General features: G+C 51.5%; 1 protein-coding gene across 1 annotated transcript; it reads right to left on the reverse strand.

Annotated features, from left to right (window-relative positions):
- Positions 1–7,649: 7,649 nt before the first annotated feature.
- On the reverse strand, positions 7,650–8,330 carry LOC127030096 (zinc finger and SCAN domain-containing protein 2-like). Its single transcript, XM_050916049.1, has one exon. The coding sequence runs from the start codon at positions 8,328–8,330 to the stop codon at positions 7,650–7,652; it is 681 nt and encodes a 226-aa protein (XP_050772006.1).
- Positions 8,331–18,475: the final 10,145 nt, after the last annotated feature.

Raw genomic sequence — 18,475 nt, forward strand, 5'->3', positions numbered from 1 at the left:
ACACGACGGACTGGTCTAGCCACCACTGGAGGGAGTCCAGTACCCCCTGGGGGATAGTGACAACTGTGTCTAACGAATGTCTGGCCGGCCGGTACTGTGCAATGAGCCAAGATTGGAGGGGCCTCATGCGGAGTCGAGCATACGCTGTCACAAACGTACAGGCCGCCATATGGCCCAGGAAGGTCAGACATGTTCTTATGGAGGTCAGGGGGGCCGCCTGCAAGCGCAGAATGATGGCCGATAGCGACTGGAACCTGGGCAATGGTAGCAAGGCCCTGGCCAGGGTAGAGTCCAGAACGGCCCCGATGAACTCTATCCTCTGCGTGGGGAGCAGAGTGGACTTGTCCACGTTGACAATGAGGCCTAGGGCAGCAAAGAGGTTGCTGATCCTGCGGACGTGGTCGTGGACCTGCAGTTCTGATGTGCCTTGGACCAACCAGTTGTCGAGGTAGGGGAACACGTGAATGCAGCTGCGCCAAAGATGTGCGATGACGACTGCCATGCATTTTGTGAATACCCTCGGGGCCGTAGAAAGGCCAAATGGGAGGACCGCAAATTGATAATGCTGGCGGTCGACGACAGAGCGAAGGAAATGCCTGTGCTGTGGAAATATGGCGATATGGAAGTAAGCGTCCTGCATGTCAAGGGCAGCGTACCAGTCTCCAGGATCCAGCGATGGGATGATGGTCCCCAGGGATACCATGCGGAACTTCAACTTCACCATATACTTGTTGAGTTCTCGCAGGTCGAGGATAGGCCTGAGGCCTCCCTTGGCCTGGGGGATCAGAAAGTATCGGGAATAAAACCCCTTGCCCTTCTCGCTCTCTGGAACCTCCTCTATGGCTCCCTTGTCGAGGAGCATCTGTACCTCCTGACGGAGGAATTGCTCGTGAGAGGGGTCCCTGAAGAGGGACGAGGGTGGGGGGTGGGAGGGGGAGGACGATGAAAACTGCAGGTGGTAACCGGCCTGTACAGTGCGTAAGACCCAATGGTCTGATGTTATTCGGGTCCACGCCTGGAGGAAAAATGAAAGACGGTGGGAAAACTGTGGGGAAGGATCCGAAGGGGAAACTGGTACTGCGCCCTCAGGCGCACCTTCAGAATGAAGGCTTGGGTCCAGGAGGGGCCTTGGAGGAGCCCTGGTTCTGCCTCCCTTGGCCACCCGACTGTCTGCGCCTACTGTTCCTGCCCCGGCGCCTATTAAGGTCCTGCCGCGGGCGGAACTGGGGATACGGCCGGAGTTGTTGTTGCTGCTGGTTCTGCGGCCGGAAGGGTCTGCGCTGCGTCACGGGCGTGTGCATCCCCAAAGAGCGCATGATGACCCGATTGTCTTTAAGGCTTTTTAGCCTGGGGTCTGTCTTGTCTGAAAACAGGCCCTGGCCTTCGAAGGGGAGGTCCTGGATGGTATACTGGAGCTCCGGTGGAAGGCCAGAAACCTGAAGCCAGGATATGCGGTGCATCGTAACCCCTGAGGCAAGGGTCCGAGCGGCCGAGTCTGCAGCATCCAGTGAGGCCTTCAGCGAGGTCCTTGCGACTTTCTTGCCCTCGTCAAGAATAGCCGCAAATTCTTGACGTGCCTCTTGCAGCAACAGCTCCTTAAACTTGTCCGCCGCTACCCAGGAGTTAAAGGAGTAGCGGCTAAGGAGGGCCTGTTGGTTGGAGACCCTGAGCTGTAGTGACCCCACCGAATAGACCTTACGGCCTAGGAGGTCCATCCGCCTCGCCTCCTTAGATTTGGGTGCCGGGGCCTCTTGTCCATGGCGCTCCCTCTCGTTCACCGACTGTACCACGAGGGAGCACGATGTCGGGTGGACGTGTAGGTATTCATAGCCCTTGGAGGGGGCCATGTACTTTCTCTCCACGCCTCGTGGAGCAGGAGGGATGGAGGCCAGTGACTGCCAGATAGTGGTGGCATTGGCCTGAATGGTGCTAATGAAAGGCAGGGCAATTCTGGTGGGAGCATCTGCGGAGAGGATGCTCACCACAGGATCCTCTATCTCAGAGACCTCCTCTGCTTGTAGATTCAAGTTTTGTGCCACGCGCCTGAGGAGGTCCTGATGTGCCCTGAGGTCGAGAGGGGGAGGGCTGGAGTACGAGGTGCCTGCCACTGCCTCATCAGGGGAAGATGACGAGGAGACCCCTGGCAGCAGAGCGTCCACAGGGGGCTCCATCTGGGCCCTCACCTCCGGCTCCGGAGGGAGCTCTGGGTCCTGGTGGCTGGACGTGTCCTCGCCTTCCGGAGAGGGCGGGGGGCGAGACAGTGTTGCCTCTGGTGGTCTGCGCTCCGCCGCAGGCCGGGGAGAAATATGTTGTGGACCCTGGGCTTGATGGTACACCCAGGGAGTCCAAAACCCCCACTGCTGTGGCCCTTGGTCCTGAGGAGGAGGGTCCTGAAAAAGGGCCGCGTGTCTGTCCGGGCCCAGCGTATAAACGCTGTCCGCCTGAGAGGAGACAGATGGCTGCCTCGAAGACCATGGAAGTGCCGAACTCGGCTGATAGGCATCTCTCAGTCCCGACGACGACGATCTTCTCGGTGCCGAGGATCGGTACCGGGAGTCATACCGGTGCCAGGACCGGGACCGAGATCGGTCTGGTACTCGGTGCCGGGATCGGGACCAGGACCTGCCTCCAGCTCGGTGCCGGGATCGGGACCGGGACCTGCCTCCAGCTCGGTGCCGGGATGGCTCTGGGAACCGGGACCTGCCACTGACGCGGTGCCGGGAGGTTGACCGGGGAGTTGATCACCGACACGAACGGCTCCTAGAGTCCCGGTGCCGGTGAGGAGAAGAGCCAGACCGGGACCGTGCAGACGTTGACCTGCACCGCGAGTGCGACCGGTACGACCTAGGGGAGCAGTGCCGGGACTGCGAGCGGCGCCGAGAGCGTGAGCGTCCACGTCGTCGGGGCCTCAAAAGCGATCAATGCCTGGATTCCGGAGACGGCGCTCTCAATGTTGGCTTGCCTCTGGAGATGACCTGCACTGGGGGTACTGGGGGTTGAGGCTGGGATGGCTCAGTCAGAGCTATCAAGTCCCGTGCCGAAGCGAAGGTCTCTGGCGTGGACGGGACTAATAGCTCGACCTCAGATCTTAAGGGGGAGCTAGGAGGGGCCGGACTCGACGGACTTTCCGGGCCCGGAGTCGACGGCAACCCTGCAGGCGGTGCCGCGGCTGAGGTAGGTGCGGGGCGCTCCACTCGAGCCTGCTGCGATGGTGTCGCAGACGTCGAGGGTCTTTGATCGGGTCCCGGTGCCGGGGATGGACAGTGCCGGGGTGTCTTTCCAGTGCCAGCGCGGTCCGGTGCCGGTGTAGAGGTGGCAGGCTGCGCTGACGGTACCGGATTCAGTGCCGCTTCCATCAGGAGAGTTCGCAGTCTTTGGTCTCTCTCTTTCTTTGTTCGAGGCTTAAAAGCCTTGCAGATGCGACACTTATCGGCAATATGCGATTCCCCGAGGCACTTCAGGCACGCGTCATGGGGATCGCTAGTTGGCATCGGCTTCTTGCAGGCCGAGCACTGCTTGAAGCCCGGCGAACCAGGCATGGGCCCGGTGCCGGGCACCGGGAAGGGCAACGGCCCAACCCGCGAATAAGTTCTATAAACTATGTACAATGACTACTAATTCCTATACAACTTTAAACTGTTTTTAAAACTATTTACAACTACAACTATTGACAGTAACGAAGGAGAGCTAGGGACGTGGAGGACAGCAAGCCGCACTCCACAGTTCCAGCAACCGACACGGCGGTAAGAAGGAACTGAGGAGCGGACGGGTCGGCAGGGGTATATATCGAGCGCCATGGCGGCGCCACTCTAGGAGGCGACCTGCCGGCCCACTGGAGTTGCTAGGGTAAAAAGTTTCCGGCAGACGTGCACGCGCGGCGCGCACACCTAACTGGAATGGATATGAGCAATCACTCGAAGAAGAACACCCAAGTCGTGAAATCCTGGCAGTAATGACATGTTGTAATGACAGCTACCATGTAAGAACGGAATTTTACTGAAACCTGAATTCTAACATGGAACTGTTATTCTGGAATGTAATTTGCTTACCTACTATTATTCAGGGAAGTAATTGTTTAATTACAAAATACCAGTTTTTCTGGATAAGATATATTGGGAAATCATTTTTTATAAACAAAAGATTAAAAGTGTGATAACTGATAAAAATGTGATTGATTATAGAAGTGAACTTAAGTGGAAAAGCAGTGTTATATAATCAAAATAAGAAAGTAGTCAATAGTGCATTTGTAAAATATATTATATTTGAAGTCCTTTATGTTCACGTTACATCCTCTGAAACTGTATGGTAGGTAGATGCTGTGACCTTTGTACGAACTTCTCCTTCATATCTGTGCTGGAGAATACAAGCTTAGCAAAAACTAAGATACAAAAAGCTTGTAAAATACACATGAATACAACAGCTTCTAGCTATTGGGCTATACCTGGCGACTACACTATAGATGAAGTTAGGTGAGAGAAATTCTGTAACTTCTACAATGCTAGCCAATATTAATAGCATAGGCAATATTAACATTATACTGTCTATAACATCACGTTTCCTGATTTGTCCTCATGTTAAGATCTTCTAAAATGCTTTTTTATTTAGGTTACAGAAGGAGAGAACTGAAGTGTTATAATTTCAGGGCTAGCAGAAAAACAAATAAGGCTAAGCCTGGAATGTTCAAAACTAAATTGTCTTGTATCCATGCCTCTCTGCTTTTGTTTAATGTGTGGGGACTGCATAACTCAAATCATAAAATATATGCCATGTTGAAACTTACAGCATATCCCCTACAAGGAAGGTGTAGCAATTACTGTATGTAAAAAAAAATGTCAGGGAAAATGGAAAACAAAGATCTAGTAGATAAAGTGATATGGGGAAAATGGTGAAACTCCCCCGGTTAGGTACAAATGCAGGAAGGAGAAGCACAGAATCTTTAAGACAGAGTGCGCTCCACAAGCCAGTCTTCCAGAGTGACAGGTAATGTCGGGACTCTTCCTTGCTGTATTCATCTGTATTCATCTTTGTTTAATAATAATTGATTAATTAAGCCTAGTGAGACATACGGCTAGAAAGGTTAAGCAGCTTGCAGGCTAATTAAGCCAGATTCAACTTTGAGACATATTGATAGATAATGTTTGTGCTTTTGTGTGTTTACAGCTATTCTAACAATATTTAATCAAACAGTTCCTGTCTATCGTGTATTCTGTTAATTCAGAGATCAAAAGAAAATATGAACATGTAAATGAACTGTAAATATAGTGATATCACTGTCTCAATTTCTCTTTGAAGTATATAGCAAATCACCTGCAAATAATGGGAGATGAGCAACTGCCTTATGTTAATCCATGTAACTAATTACCGGTGATGCTTAGGAAATAAAGGTTGCTTCAAAAGCCTATTGTTCACATGAGGACGGGTGCTGTCAAGAGGCTGCAAAAAATCTCTATAAAAACTCTTGGGCCCTGATCCTTTCATCTCAGATCTGCTTAAGCTTCAGTCAGGGGCAGTTCGATTTGTAAAACTGAGATCTCCAGTCCCATCTGGACCGCCCTGATATTGAGTATTTGCATATTGGACAGAACTTAGGGACTAATTCTTAAAGGACTCCTTGCAACACTAAAGCTCACTATCTCTACTATGAAACTGATCTAAGAACTGTGTTAGTACCTGTATGTAAAATGATCTTTTAATCAGTAACTCTCTCTTCTGTTTTAATAAATTTTAGTTTAGTTAAAAAGAATTGGCTGTAAGCATGTATTTGGATAAGAGCTGAAATATTCATTAACTTGGTGGGTAATGTGTCCGATCCTTTGGAGCTGGTAGAACATTTTATATGATGAACAAGATTTTCAATAATCCTCATCATATTTGACTTGGCTGTCTGAGAGGGAGCCCCAGGCTGGGTTGCTTGGACGGAACTGAGTTTTGGCTTCTGTGTAAGCAGTAAGGTATTGTGGAAGCTGTTTTGTTGCTGGCTTGGTGAATCTAACTATTCTTTGCAGTTTGCCCAAATTGAGCAATCTCAGTGTGCCCCCTGCCCCCGAACCCTGGTCACACCTAGTTATTGGACATCTCTTGTTTTTAATTTATAACACACCCACAAGTGTGGTTGTGTGCAGTTACTTCTGTTTTAGCTGCACAATTTGTGGTATACCATTGTTCACCGTTTCCGAGTAAACATTTTTAAATGGTTCTGGTTCCTTGGGAGCATGCTGAACAGCTTGGAATATTGTTTCCTGCTGGCTGAACTGCATTGAACTTCCTCCATGTCATCATAGAGGGGTGGGGAAAAGACACAAATAAAATAAGATATTATCATTTGAGCAAATGGTCACGTCTCAAAGTCCCCAATAAATCTGAGGTACATTCAATCAAACAAAGGCAATATCCAATTGTGAGACCAAACTGCTTTCAGGAAAGAAAACCCACAACACAGAGGGGTGGAAGGCACTTTCAGCTTCATCTAAAATGAAATTCCAGAGCAGCTTATATCTGATAACTCAAAATGAAAACAGACTCTCCCTTTGTGTTTTCCTCTGATCCATTCAGACTCGCTTCACTCTGTGCCACCTCATTATTGTTGAGGCATGTTATTTTCAAAAGATTTAGCTTCATCAAGGGGCGAAAGCAGTCAACCTTCCCATCTGCAACAATCCCAGCTCAGCAGGAAAAAGCCCAGAAATAGCATTGCCAAGAGATGGAAGCACAGAATGACTACTCTTTGTTTGGGACCATTCGAATCCCCCCTCCAGGTCAGTGACACTTTCACATCTAGCCCCAATGAGTCAGATTTAGGTTCAAAGTGTGTCACCTAAGCACAGGGAGTGCTCAGAACGTGACATCACATGACACTTTGGGAGGTGCAGGGGTAGAATGTGGGGAGGATAAACGCTATTGTGGCTTACACAGAAGTTAATACTGCTGGGGCAAGGGGGCATTATGAGGAAGGAGGGAATCCCTTTGATTCACCCTGTCTTTTTTCGGGTGTCACAGAGGCTGAAATGACACATTTTTCCTGCCCTGCTCCTGCTCTTTGTTCTATTTCAATCTATTTTAATAGAGGAAAATGGTAGAAAAAATACTTCTGTCCAGCACAACCCTGAGCAAGGTGAGAACAACAAGGATTGAGACAATCTGTCCCCAAAGGGGAACTCGGTGACTAACAATCACTTTGTAATGGGGGAATAGTATCAATGTGATGCTTGGGGTTTGTCTAGACTAGGAAAAATGATGGAGGTGAGCTCAGGTCAAGGGGAAAGCTAACCCCAGCCACTGTACCTGGGTTATGTCTGCACTGCAAAAGATCGCTATGCTGAGCTACTACCGCCACGTACCTCCCAGTGGAGACAAAGCACAGGCAGTTTTTAGCTCAGTGTAGGTAATCAAGGTAAACACTATCTCCTGGACATGGTGCTGATAGATATTTCTGGCAGGAGGGGGACACACTCCCAGGTGATATCAGACAAAGAAGTTGATAAAGGATGATGGGAATCACCCCAAAGAAGGGTGAGGGGAAGAAGACAGAGGCAGACAGCTCATGTGGAGCTGTGAGATCACACTGAAGAAATTGGTGCGAAGTGTGTGGGAATTCGCTAATGTATTTTACAAAAAATGTTTGACCTGCCATTGTCAAGATATTTATAGCATTACTCGCTGGTGTGGATTCTCTTATGTCTGCTAAAAGCTGAGCTCCAACTAAAGCTTTCCCCTCGTTCAGCGCACGTGTGGGGTCTCTCTCCCATGTGGATTCTCTGATGTTTGATGAGGGTTGAGGTGTCACTAAATCTTTCCCCACACTCAGAGCAGGTGTAGGGTGTCTCCCCAGTGTGGACTCTCCGATGTGCCATCAGGTTTGACCTGTGTTTGAAGCTTGTCCCACCCTCAGAGCACGTGTAGGGTCGCTCTCTTGTGTGGATTTTCTCATGTGTGATGAGGTGTGAGCTCTGGCTGAAGCTTTTCCTGCACTTAGGGCATGTGAAGGGTCTCTCTCCTGTGTGGCTTCTCTGATGTATGATGAGGTTTGGTTGGTTTAGAAAGCTTTTCTTGCACTCGGGGCATGGGAAAGGTCTCTCTCCTGTGTGGCTTCTCTGATGTGTGATGAGGTTTGGTCGGTTTAGAAGGCTTTTCTTGCCCTCGGGGCATGGGAAGGGTCTCTCTCCTGTGTGGATTCTCTGATGTGTGATGAGGTTTGGTCGGTTTAGAAAGCTTTTCTTGCACTCGGGGCATGTGAAGGTTCTCACTCCTGTGTGGATTCTCTGATGTGTGGTGAGGATTGAGCTCCCACTAAATCTTTTCCCACACTCAGAGCAGGTGTAGGGTGTCTCCATAGTGTGGACTTTCCAATGTGCCATCAGGTTTGACCCATGTTTGAAGCTTTTCCCAGGTCTCGGCTGGGTGGGTTCCCTGAGTGGCTGCGCGGTGCTAAATAGGCTGCAGCCGCGCAGCTTACAGGGAACTCGAACCCATTAATCTCTATATCAGGAATCGGCAACCTTTCAGAAGTGCTGTGCCGAGTCTTCATTTAGTCACTCTGATTTAAGGTTTCATGTGCCAGTCATACATCTTAACATTTTTAGAAGGTCTCTTTCTAGAAGTCTATAATATATAACTAAACTATTGTTGTATGTAAAGTAAATAAAGCTTTTAAAATGTTTAAGAAACTTCATTTAAAATTAAATTAAAATGCAGAGCCCCCCGGACCACTAGCCAGGACCCAGGCAGTGTGAGTGCCACTGAAAATCAGCTCACGTGCTGCCTTCGGCACCCGTGCCATAGGTTGCCTACCCCTGCTCTATATCTTTTATGACTGAATTCCCAAAGAATTCCCTTCTGACCAGAAGCAGAGAGCTCCTGGGAATGTCAGCCACACCCCTGTGCCCTGGAGCAGAGGGGCTCTGGCAGCAGGCAGGGCCCATAGAGCACAGTCACTTTGTTATATGTTGTACGTGTTCTGGGTCTGCGGGAGAATTCTTGTCTCCCATACAGCAGGCCTGGGCTTAATTTGTGGCCAGTGTAGACCTGAGTTTTATGCTTATATGTAGAAATTGCAGAATTTAAGTTTGAAAGACAGGCCAGTTCCCTCCCCTGCTCCCACTGGAGGCACTTAGCCCCCTGCGTGGCAGTGCTTTTAAAAGGAAGGCCCCTGCCACTGGAGAATGGGGCCATTGATCCCACTGCCTCTCACATGCAAAGCGAGCGTTCAACCACTTGAGCTAATTCCACTGTACACAATAGATGTCCTCACCCACCCGTCTCATTCCAGAGGCCACACCGACCCTGCGGCTGCCTATGGCTCCTTTCTGAAAGGGCCAATTGGCAGGCTGTTTTCTGTGGGCTGGCTAGCTCAGCTGGTGAGAGCGTGGTGCTAATAACGCCCAAGGGCGGCAGGTTTGTAGAAATTTTAGTGGTGCCCAGAACCTGACCCTCCAAATCCCACCCCCCACACACACACACGCACCTGCCTAAGGCTTTGAGTTTGGGTTTAGATGGCCTCTGGGGTGCAGGCTCTGGGAAGGACTTTGGGTGCAGGCTCTGGGCTTGGGCAGGGGATTCGGGTGCAGGAGTGGTGCAGAGTGTAGGTTCTGGGAGGGAGTTTGGGTGTAGAGGGGGTGGGTGCGCAGGAGGGAATTTGGGGACAGGAGGTGTGTGTGGGAAGGGGGTGAGGGGTGCAGGCTCTGGAAGGGGATGGGGGGTTCGGTGCTTACCTGGGGCACTCCTCCGGCAGCGGTTCCTAGGCAGAGCAGGCCAGGAGGTCTCCATGTACTCCTGTCCCCATCGCCCCTGCAGCTTCCCATTGGCCACAGGGGCATTCGGGGTGGGGCAGTATGCGGAGACACAGCCCCCGACCCCCTCCAGGCCACAGGGATGTGCCGGCAGACACATGGAGTGAGCACGCAGGAAGCCGCTCAGGCCTGCTGTACTGCTGGTGGTGGCAGTGGGGCCATTTTCAATCGCCCAGGGGTGGCAGGCAGGGCTGGGGGAGGCACAAGGGCAGCAGGTGGGGCCAGGGGAGAGACCTGGCCCCAAACTTTGCTGAAGCCAGGCCCCCGGGCCAGGAATATCCCTGGTGCCCAGCACCACAGGTCCATATAACTCACCACTTCTGGCTTAGGGCCTGGAGTTTTGGAGCTGGCAGACCAAAGGTCTATTCCCCTCCCCTTAGGGATGTCTCTAGTCACTGGGTCTGGTGGCTGCAGCCCCTGGGTTTGTTCCAAGGGGAAGTCAAACTGCAGCACGACAAGGGCAATGTGGCCTCACCCAATAGGCCCCTGGAGAGGACAGGGATTCTGCTCCCTGACTTGTGGTGGCACTGAGCAAACCCCACCCTCTTTCCGGGACTCCAACAAGGATCTGCTCAGGCAATTGCTGCCCACTCACCAACCCACCAGCTCCCCTCTCAGACACTCATGGGCCAGCCAGGGAGACAGGGACAGGAGCTAGGTCTCCAGAGAGAAAATCCTGCAGTAACTCACCTACCCGGGGAGTCTTTTCATGCCACGTAGCAGGGGATCCATGGAACACATGACCATTAGCAAGGCTCCAAGACAGGACCCTGAAAGCCGTCCTCTCCCACTGGCTGGTTCCATATTAACCAAACCGCCAGTGCACACGGGTCCAGAAGCTGGCGATTTCTCCTGTGGCTGCTAAATGACCCAGTCTGGGGCGCCCCACGACAGAAAGGGTGGCCTGCTCTACTCTAAGGCCATCAGGACTCAGTGGCCAGGAGGGGCTCTTGGGGACAGGAGCTCTTTGTTGCTGCAGGAGAAGGAGACCCACAGCCTGTTAAACTCCCAAAGCTGCCAGGAAAGCTGAAAGTGTCGAAAGAGGAGAGCTTTAGCCGCCAGCTCAGCCAATCACACTGAGACTCTGAGGGGTGGGAAACTGATATTTCTCCCCAGATGGCCCTGAGATGGCTCAGGTCACCTGTGGGGATCACTGTCCGAGCAGCCTTCCTGTCCCATCACTTTGTGAGGGCTTCTCACAATGCAACGAGGGCTAGAGAGCAGTGGAGGGAGGGAAGCAGAGAAAAGGGAAACCAAAACTGATGAACCCCAATGTCCCCAGTAATTCTGAGGGACAATGGCCTAAGCTGTGTGCGGGAGAAATTCTTGCACCTTAACCTAGTGTTTTCCATGCCTTGAATTTGGCCAGCACCAAGTGGGTCAGGCTCCCTAGGTACCAAACCTCTCTGGGGCTCTTACCTGCTCCACAGGGACATCTGTCTTCTTGCTCAGTTACCAGTGGGAAAGGGAAAAACCCCAAGGAGCCTCCTCCTCGTGCTCACAGGCATGACCCTGTATTCTCTCACAGTCCTCAAGGAGAGACCTTGAGAAGGAGACTCCCTGCAGCAAAGTCATTTCCCCCACCCTGCAGCCTCTTTACCTGCCCGTTGTCATAGACTCTCTGTGAAGTCACCGCCTCCCAACCTCCTTTGACCAATCAGCTGAGGTCCTGCAAAAGGCTAGTGTGATGTCACTGCTCTGGCCAGCCCCTTTGCATTTTGAGCTGCTCCTGCTGTGTCACACCCCCACCCCCACTCACTCAGTGTTAGTTCTGGAGATCAAGCAGGCGACACATGAAAACATCAGAGGCTGCTCAATGTGCCACACTTAGTTTTGCCGAGATTTGTAGACGTTAAGGCAAGAAGAGAGCTTTGGATCATCCAATCATAGAATCATAGGACTGGAAGGGACCCCAAGAGGTCACCGAGTCCAATCGCCTGCATTCAAGGCAAGACTAAGTACTATATAGATCGTCTCTGGCAGGTGTTTGTCTAACCTGCTCTTAAAAATCTCCAGTGATGGAGATGCCACAACCTCCCTAGGCCATTTATTCCAGTGCTGAACCATCCTGACTGTAAGGAAGCTTTTCCTAATATCCAACCTAAACCTCCTTTGCTGCAATTTAAGCCCGTTACTTCTTGTTATATCATTAGAGGTTAAAGAGAAAATGTTTTCTCCCTCTTCCTTGTAACAACCTTTTAGGTATTTGAAAACTGCTATCATGTCGCCTCTCAGTCTTCTCTTCTTCAGACTAAACAAACCCATTTCTTTCAATCTTCCCTCATAGGTCATGTTCTCTAGACTTTAATCATTTTTGTTGCTCTTCTCTGGACTTTCTCCAATTTATCCGCATCTTTCCAGAAATGTGGTGCCCAGAACTGTACACAATAATCCAGCTGAGGCCTAATGAGTGTGGAGCAGAGCAGAAGAATGACTTCTCGTGTCTTGCTCACAACACACCTGTCAATGCATCCCAGAATCACTTCTGCTTTTTTTGTAACAGCATCACACTGTTAACTCTTATTTAGCTTGTGGTCCACTATGACCCTTGGATCCTTTTCCGCAGTGCTCCTTCTTGGGCAGTCATTTCCCATTCTGTATGTGTGCAACTGATTGATTGTTCCTTCCTACATGGAGCACTTTGCATTTGTCCTTATTGAATTTCATCCTATTTACCTCAGACTATTTTTCCAGTTTGTCCAGATCATTTTGAATATTCATCCTATACTCCGAAGCACTGGCAACCCCTTCCAGCTTCGTGTCATCTGCAAACTTTGTAACATTTCAGAGACGGGCCCCCGGCAGGCAGCATACCTCCTGAGATGGGATGTCAAGGCGACAGATGGGCGCCTCTGTCCCCCTCAGAAGAGAGTCTCTGACCACCACTACCCTATGTTTCCTATTCGCAGTGGTGGCAGCAGACCTCCCAGCCTTCGGGGTACGAGTCTTCTCCTCCTCTGCTGTAGGGAGTGATTCCTTCTCTCCTGTATCAAGACTAGCATAACGGTTACCTTTTACCACGGCGGAAGGGTTCAGGGCAGGGGTAGACCACTGCCTGCTGCAGAAGTAACCAGCTGCTAGTGTCCACCCTGAGCCATCTCCTCCTCCACCAGTGGTGTGTCAGCAGTCCTGTGTCCTGGCACAGCTACCTCAGCTGTCTCCACATGGACACTGTCCAGGAATTGCTCATGGATTCGGATGCTTCTCAACCTAGCCACCTCCTCCTGTAGGTCCCCCACTTGCTGCCTGAGAGATTTCACCAGCAGGCACCTTTCACATTGGATGGTCTCCCCACCCTGGATGTCAGTAAGTGGGAATAGCAAATCACAGTCTCTGCAAAACCACACCAGGATCTGGGTAGAAGCATCCATGCTTATCTTCTAGATGTTTTCAGATGGATTCCTTAATTCTTTGCTCCATTATCTTTCCTGGCACAGAAGTTCAGCTGACTGGTCTGGAACTGCTTGGCTTGTCCTTATTTCCCTTTTTATAGATGGGAACTACATTTGCCCTTTTCCAGTCTGCTGGAATCTCTCCCATCTTCCATGGCTTTTCAATTATAATAACCAAAGTAAAACTAGCCCACTGGGTCTGTGAGCAGGTGAATCGCCTCCCTCGCCCAGCAGCTCCCCTGGGGCAATGACCCAATGCCTCCCCACACCACAGGGACAGAGGCTGAAAGTCCATCTGGTTGCGGGTCAGGGGCTGGGGTGGAATGTGCTGGGATCTCGGCCTGGGCCCTAGTGGGGTAGATGACCCCGTCACACACAACCACACCCAGCAAGGCCTCAGGAGCGGCACCAGAGTTTTTGGTGCCCTAGGCGGGGGTCCTTCAGCGCTCCTGGTCTTCGGGGCACTTCAGCGGCAGGTCCCGGAGCGAGGGAAGGACCCGCCGCAGAATTGCTGCCGAAGACCTGGAGCGTGGAAGGACCCCCCACCACCGAATTGCCACCGAGGGCGGCAAAATGCTGCCCCCCCAAATCCTGGTGCGCCTAAATGGAAGCACCAGCCCTGCAAGGCCTGCACTGATTTTCTCCCTGTCTGTGAGTCCCAGCAGAGAGACCAGGGACTCATTGGTCCACAGAGAATAAGCTCCTCTCCCCCAGCTGGGGGCTGCAACCCAATCGTCAAGGGCAGCGGGTGAGGGGAGCTTGCACTAGCGCTCCTGCAGGGTCCATGGTGTGGGATGAACAGAGAACTCCAGTGTCCAGGGCTCTCAGGCTACGTGTCCAGTCCACTGCAGGAGGGGATCTGGGAACAGCCCGTGGGGGCCTGGGGCAGGAGCCGGGAAAGCAGCCGTCTGGGAGAAGGAGGGAATTCAGCTGTACTGGGGAAATGGCTGAGCAGAGATGCTGCTGACGATGCAGCTAGTTCCCTGGGTACGACGCTGCAGCACTTTAACTACATGATTAATACAGAGGTTGCAGCTCAGCTGAGTAAAGTGCTGCACCCGTTTTAATGATGTTAGGAACTTTGCCAGGGTATAAGACTGAGGTGCAGCTTCATCCTGGCCACACCCCTCTAGCCCTGCTCCACCCCCTCCCCCTCCAACCTGTCCATGCCCCCCCCCCCGCCCAAACACTCCTTGTGCCTGCAGCTGCTGGGGGGAGGCACAAGTGGCACCTGTGTTGGAGGAATTTCCCAGGGTGGGGGAGGGCTTTACACCTTCCCTACAGCCCGTTTGGCCCACGCTAGGCAGCATAGGAGCAAGAGCACAGTGGTGGGCTGGGGCCAGATTTCAAGAATGTCTCTTGATGTAGGGTACAAATATGGGATCCTGCCTGTAAGTGCCCAGGGGCTGGAGACCTGTAAGTACGGAGGGGCTGGAGACCTGCAGTGCCCAGGGGCTGGACACCTGTAAGTGCGCGGGGGTTGGTTCTCTGAGGGGCTGGACACCTGCAGGGCCCACGGACTCCAGGTGCAGCTGTGGATGCAGCTGGAACAAATTCCCTGCAGTCCTGTAGTTCAAAGAGAGAAACTGAGGTACCCAAAATTAGGCCGTTGTTGTAAATTGAGGCCTTTCCGCCTGGCCTGTTAGCAGCAGTCGGTGGGCTAAGGCTCATTGGAAGTCACTGTTTATACTGGATCACGGCTGACCTGGGCCTGGTGGTAAGCAGAGGCCTGGCAGTGAAAGGTCCTGATTCCATCCCCGGCCTCCAGAGGCAGATGGTCCCCCAGGGATGGAACAACCCTGGGAATATTTTACACTCACGACCTTTCCCACGGGCTGGGTAATTCCACGGTCTCATTCACAGGGCTGAGAACCTCAGCGTTAAGTTGCACAAAGTGAAACAAACTGAAATGTGCCCCCTGCGCTGCACACTGTGTGGTGCTACCCTGGGGAGATGTGGCTTTAAGCTGCTGTCCAAGCCCCTTCCCACTCTCAGGAAGGACTGGGCCAAAAGAAATCTGATCAGGTTCAACAAGTGTAAGGATTTTTATCTCTCTCAGCCGATCTGATCCGAAAAGCGCGGGGATCCTTACAGTTTATCTCCCGCGGAGTCCCCCTTTTAAGACCATCTGTCAGAGCTGACTTTAATGAACTCCACACACACACAACTATAAAATAAACAACAACACTTTATTTGCTAAGGGGAGAGGAAGGAAGGGAAAGGGGAATGGATTAATGATTCTGGAGATTCGGAACAACACACAGGCACTTATAGTTCAGGATGTTCTTCTACCTTTACAGACATCAGCGATGAAGGGGTTGCAGGATCCTGATGACAGAAGCCAGAGGTGAACATCGACCATGGACGACAGATGAAACAGACAGGTACGTAGCCCTGTCTTAACTCCCACCCTAACCCGCTTTGCGTCGTCCCGAGTGCACGATTGATCTAACTAACCGGACCAGGGCTATGTATGCCAGTTTGCTTTCCCAAAACAGCAACCAACCAACCCCAACTTAATTAGTAAGTAGCTATTGCAGGCCCATAGCCAGTGCCAAGATTGTACCGCACCAGGAGAGAGAGCAGCCACCTGCACCTCTGACAGCTCAAGAGGCAGTGCCCCAGCCCCTCCCCTCATTGGTCTCTGTAGGGAGCTGTTGCTGGGCAAGGTCAGGTTCCAGCTCTTCCCACTTTCCCGCCTTTTCTAGGTACTGAGGACCACGAACCTGACCCCCAGTGGAGGTAGCCTGGTCCTTTTACCAAAACAAAATGGCCTTTTGAGTTACCCAACTTATTTTAACTTTCATACAGAATAGTTTGGCAAACATGTAAACTAAAATTAACAGCAGCCCTCAATACACATCAGAGGATCCACTCGGGAGAGCGCCCCTCTGAGTGCTGTGAGTGTGGGAAACTGTTCAGACAGAAATCAGCCCTAATGACACATCAGGCAGCCATACGGGAGAGAGACCCTCTCAGTGCTGTGAGTGCGGGAAAGGCTTCAGTGTGAGCTCAGACCTCATTGTGCATCAGAGAATTCACATGGGAGAGAGACCTTATAGATGCTCTGAGTGCGGGAAAAGTTTCACCCGAGGCCCACCCCTTCAAAGACATCAGAGTGTTCACAGGAGAGAGAGACAGCATAGAAACTCTGTGTAGAGTGGAGAAGAGACTTTTTAAAAAAACACATTTGCTAATTCCCACGATCAGCCACACCATCACCGGTTCATTCACCTGCACGTCCACCAATGTAATATACGCCATCATATGCCAGCAATGCCCCTCTGCTAGGTACATCGGCCAAACTGGACAGTCGCTACAGAAAAGGATAAATGGACACAAATCAGATATTAAGAATGGCAACATACAAAAACCTGTAGGCGAGCACTTCAACCTCCCTGGCCACACTATAGCAGACCTTAAGGTGGCCATCCTGCAGCAAAAAAACTTCAGGACCAGACTTCAAAGAGAAACTGCTGAGCTTCAGTTCATCTGCAAATTTGACACCATCAGCTCAGAATTAAACAAAGACTGTGAATGGCTTGCCAATTACAGAACCAGTTTCTCCTCCCTTGGTTTTCACCCCTCAACTGCTAGAACAGGGCTTCATCCTCCCTGATTGAACTACCTCATTATCTCTAGCTTGCCTGCATATATATACCTGCCCCTGGAAATTTCCACTACATGCCTCTGACGAAGTGGGTATTCACCCACGAAAGCTCAAGCTCCAAAACGTCTGTTAGTCTATAAGGTGCCACAGGATTCTTTGCTGCTTTTACAGATCCAGACTAACACGGCTACCCCTCTGATACTTACACCATTTGTGTCACTGTGTTCGCTCAGCTGCCTTGTGTGTCGCCCACTCATGCCTTTTACAGGTCACCCTTATCTGGGGTGGATCCCATGCTCCTTACTCCCAACTCCTTTCTCCTGTGAGTCATCATGGGAGGGTCTCCCCTCCTGGCAAGGAGTTTCCATCAGCCCCGGGTGGGGGAAATTGGGGTGACCACAAGTAGCCTCACAGAGTGATAATAGACCTGGGTTTTGTTTTCTGCTCTAAGATTTCCCTTGGAGTCGACGTGCTCGATGTAGCTATCCTGATGTAAACACACCGCTCCGTTTGCAGTGCTGACATCGCCCAGGCACAGGGGTTGAGGTTAGCTGGAATCCTCCCCTTTGGCCTGTCCTCATGGACACCCATTTTCTTGGTCTTGACAATCCCTGAGCATCACGTTTATACTGAGACCCCAGTAGCAGAGCGATTGTTAGTCACCAAGTTCCATCTTTGCTGACAAAATGTCTCCTTCCCAGTTCTTCTGACGCTGGTACAGGTTGTGCTGGGCAGTGGGTATTTTTCTTTTTTACCATTTTCCTTATTTAAACTTCATTTCCATATAACAAGGAGGAGCAGGAGTGGGACAGACGTACCATTTCAGCCTCGGCTAGTGGGAGGGATTCCCTCCTTCCCATCACCATCACTATATCTGCTGACTCCAACAGCGCTGGCCTATGTCTGAGGCACAGTGGAGTTTATCTGCCTGTATTTTGTCCCTCCCCCTCCCAAGAGTCTCTGCACTTAGTATCAGTTTGATCCTGTGTCCAACTCATTAGCACTGGAAATGAGTATCCCAGGCCTGGGTGGGGGATTCCAATGGTGCAGGAGGGTGCTTGGGCTGGGAGAGAGGACTCTTCCCAGCTGTCTCTCCCTGCAGCAGCACCTAGGCTGGGGAGGGAGAGGCACCCCACCCCACCCCGTATCAGCTGCAGGGCTGGGGCCACAGGATAGGTGCCTTTCCTTGGCAAGGCCAGGGCTGGGTTCAGGTCTGGGCAAGAGCAGCTCAGGCACAGCTGGGTTCGGGCAGGTTGGAGGCCGGGATAGATTGGGGCTCGGGGAAGGGTGCCCCTCCCCTGGCCATGACAGGCCCCCAGATGGGGTGTCTGAGTGCCCATGCAGCGCTAAGGAGGCTGCTGGGTGGCTGCGCGGCTGTGCAGCTTACAGGGAACTCAGGCTACTTGTTCTGCACTGTAAGTGTAAGTGCTGTTACTTGAAGGAAGAAAAATCTGTTGTTGTTTTTTCACATGTATTGGAAGTTGAAAACTTGGTTTACAAGCACGGCCTTAATCACGAGACACTCCCGACACCACACACTCCTCCTTGCATCTGCTCTGTACAGTTAGACTCGAAGCTTCTTCCCCTAGGAGCTGTGTCTCACGCTGTGTGTGTGTCTGATACAGCACCGAGCGCAATAGAGCCTCAGTCTTGGGTGCAGCCTCTCAGGGCCATCCTTACCCATACGC

This window comes from Gopherus flavomarginatus, chromosome 10 (assembly GCF_025201925.1).
Source record: "Gopherus flavomarginatus isolate rGopFla2 chromosome 10, rGopFla2.mat.asm, whole genome shotgun sequence".
NCBI classification, from domain to species: domain Eukaryota; kingdom Metazoa; phylum Chordata; order Testudines; family Testudinidae; genus Gopherus; species Gopherus flavomarginatus.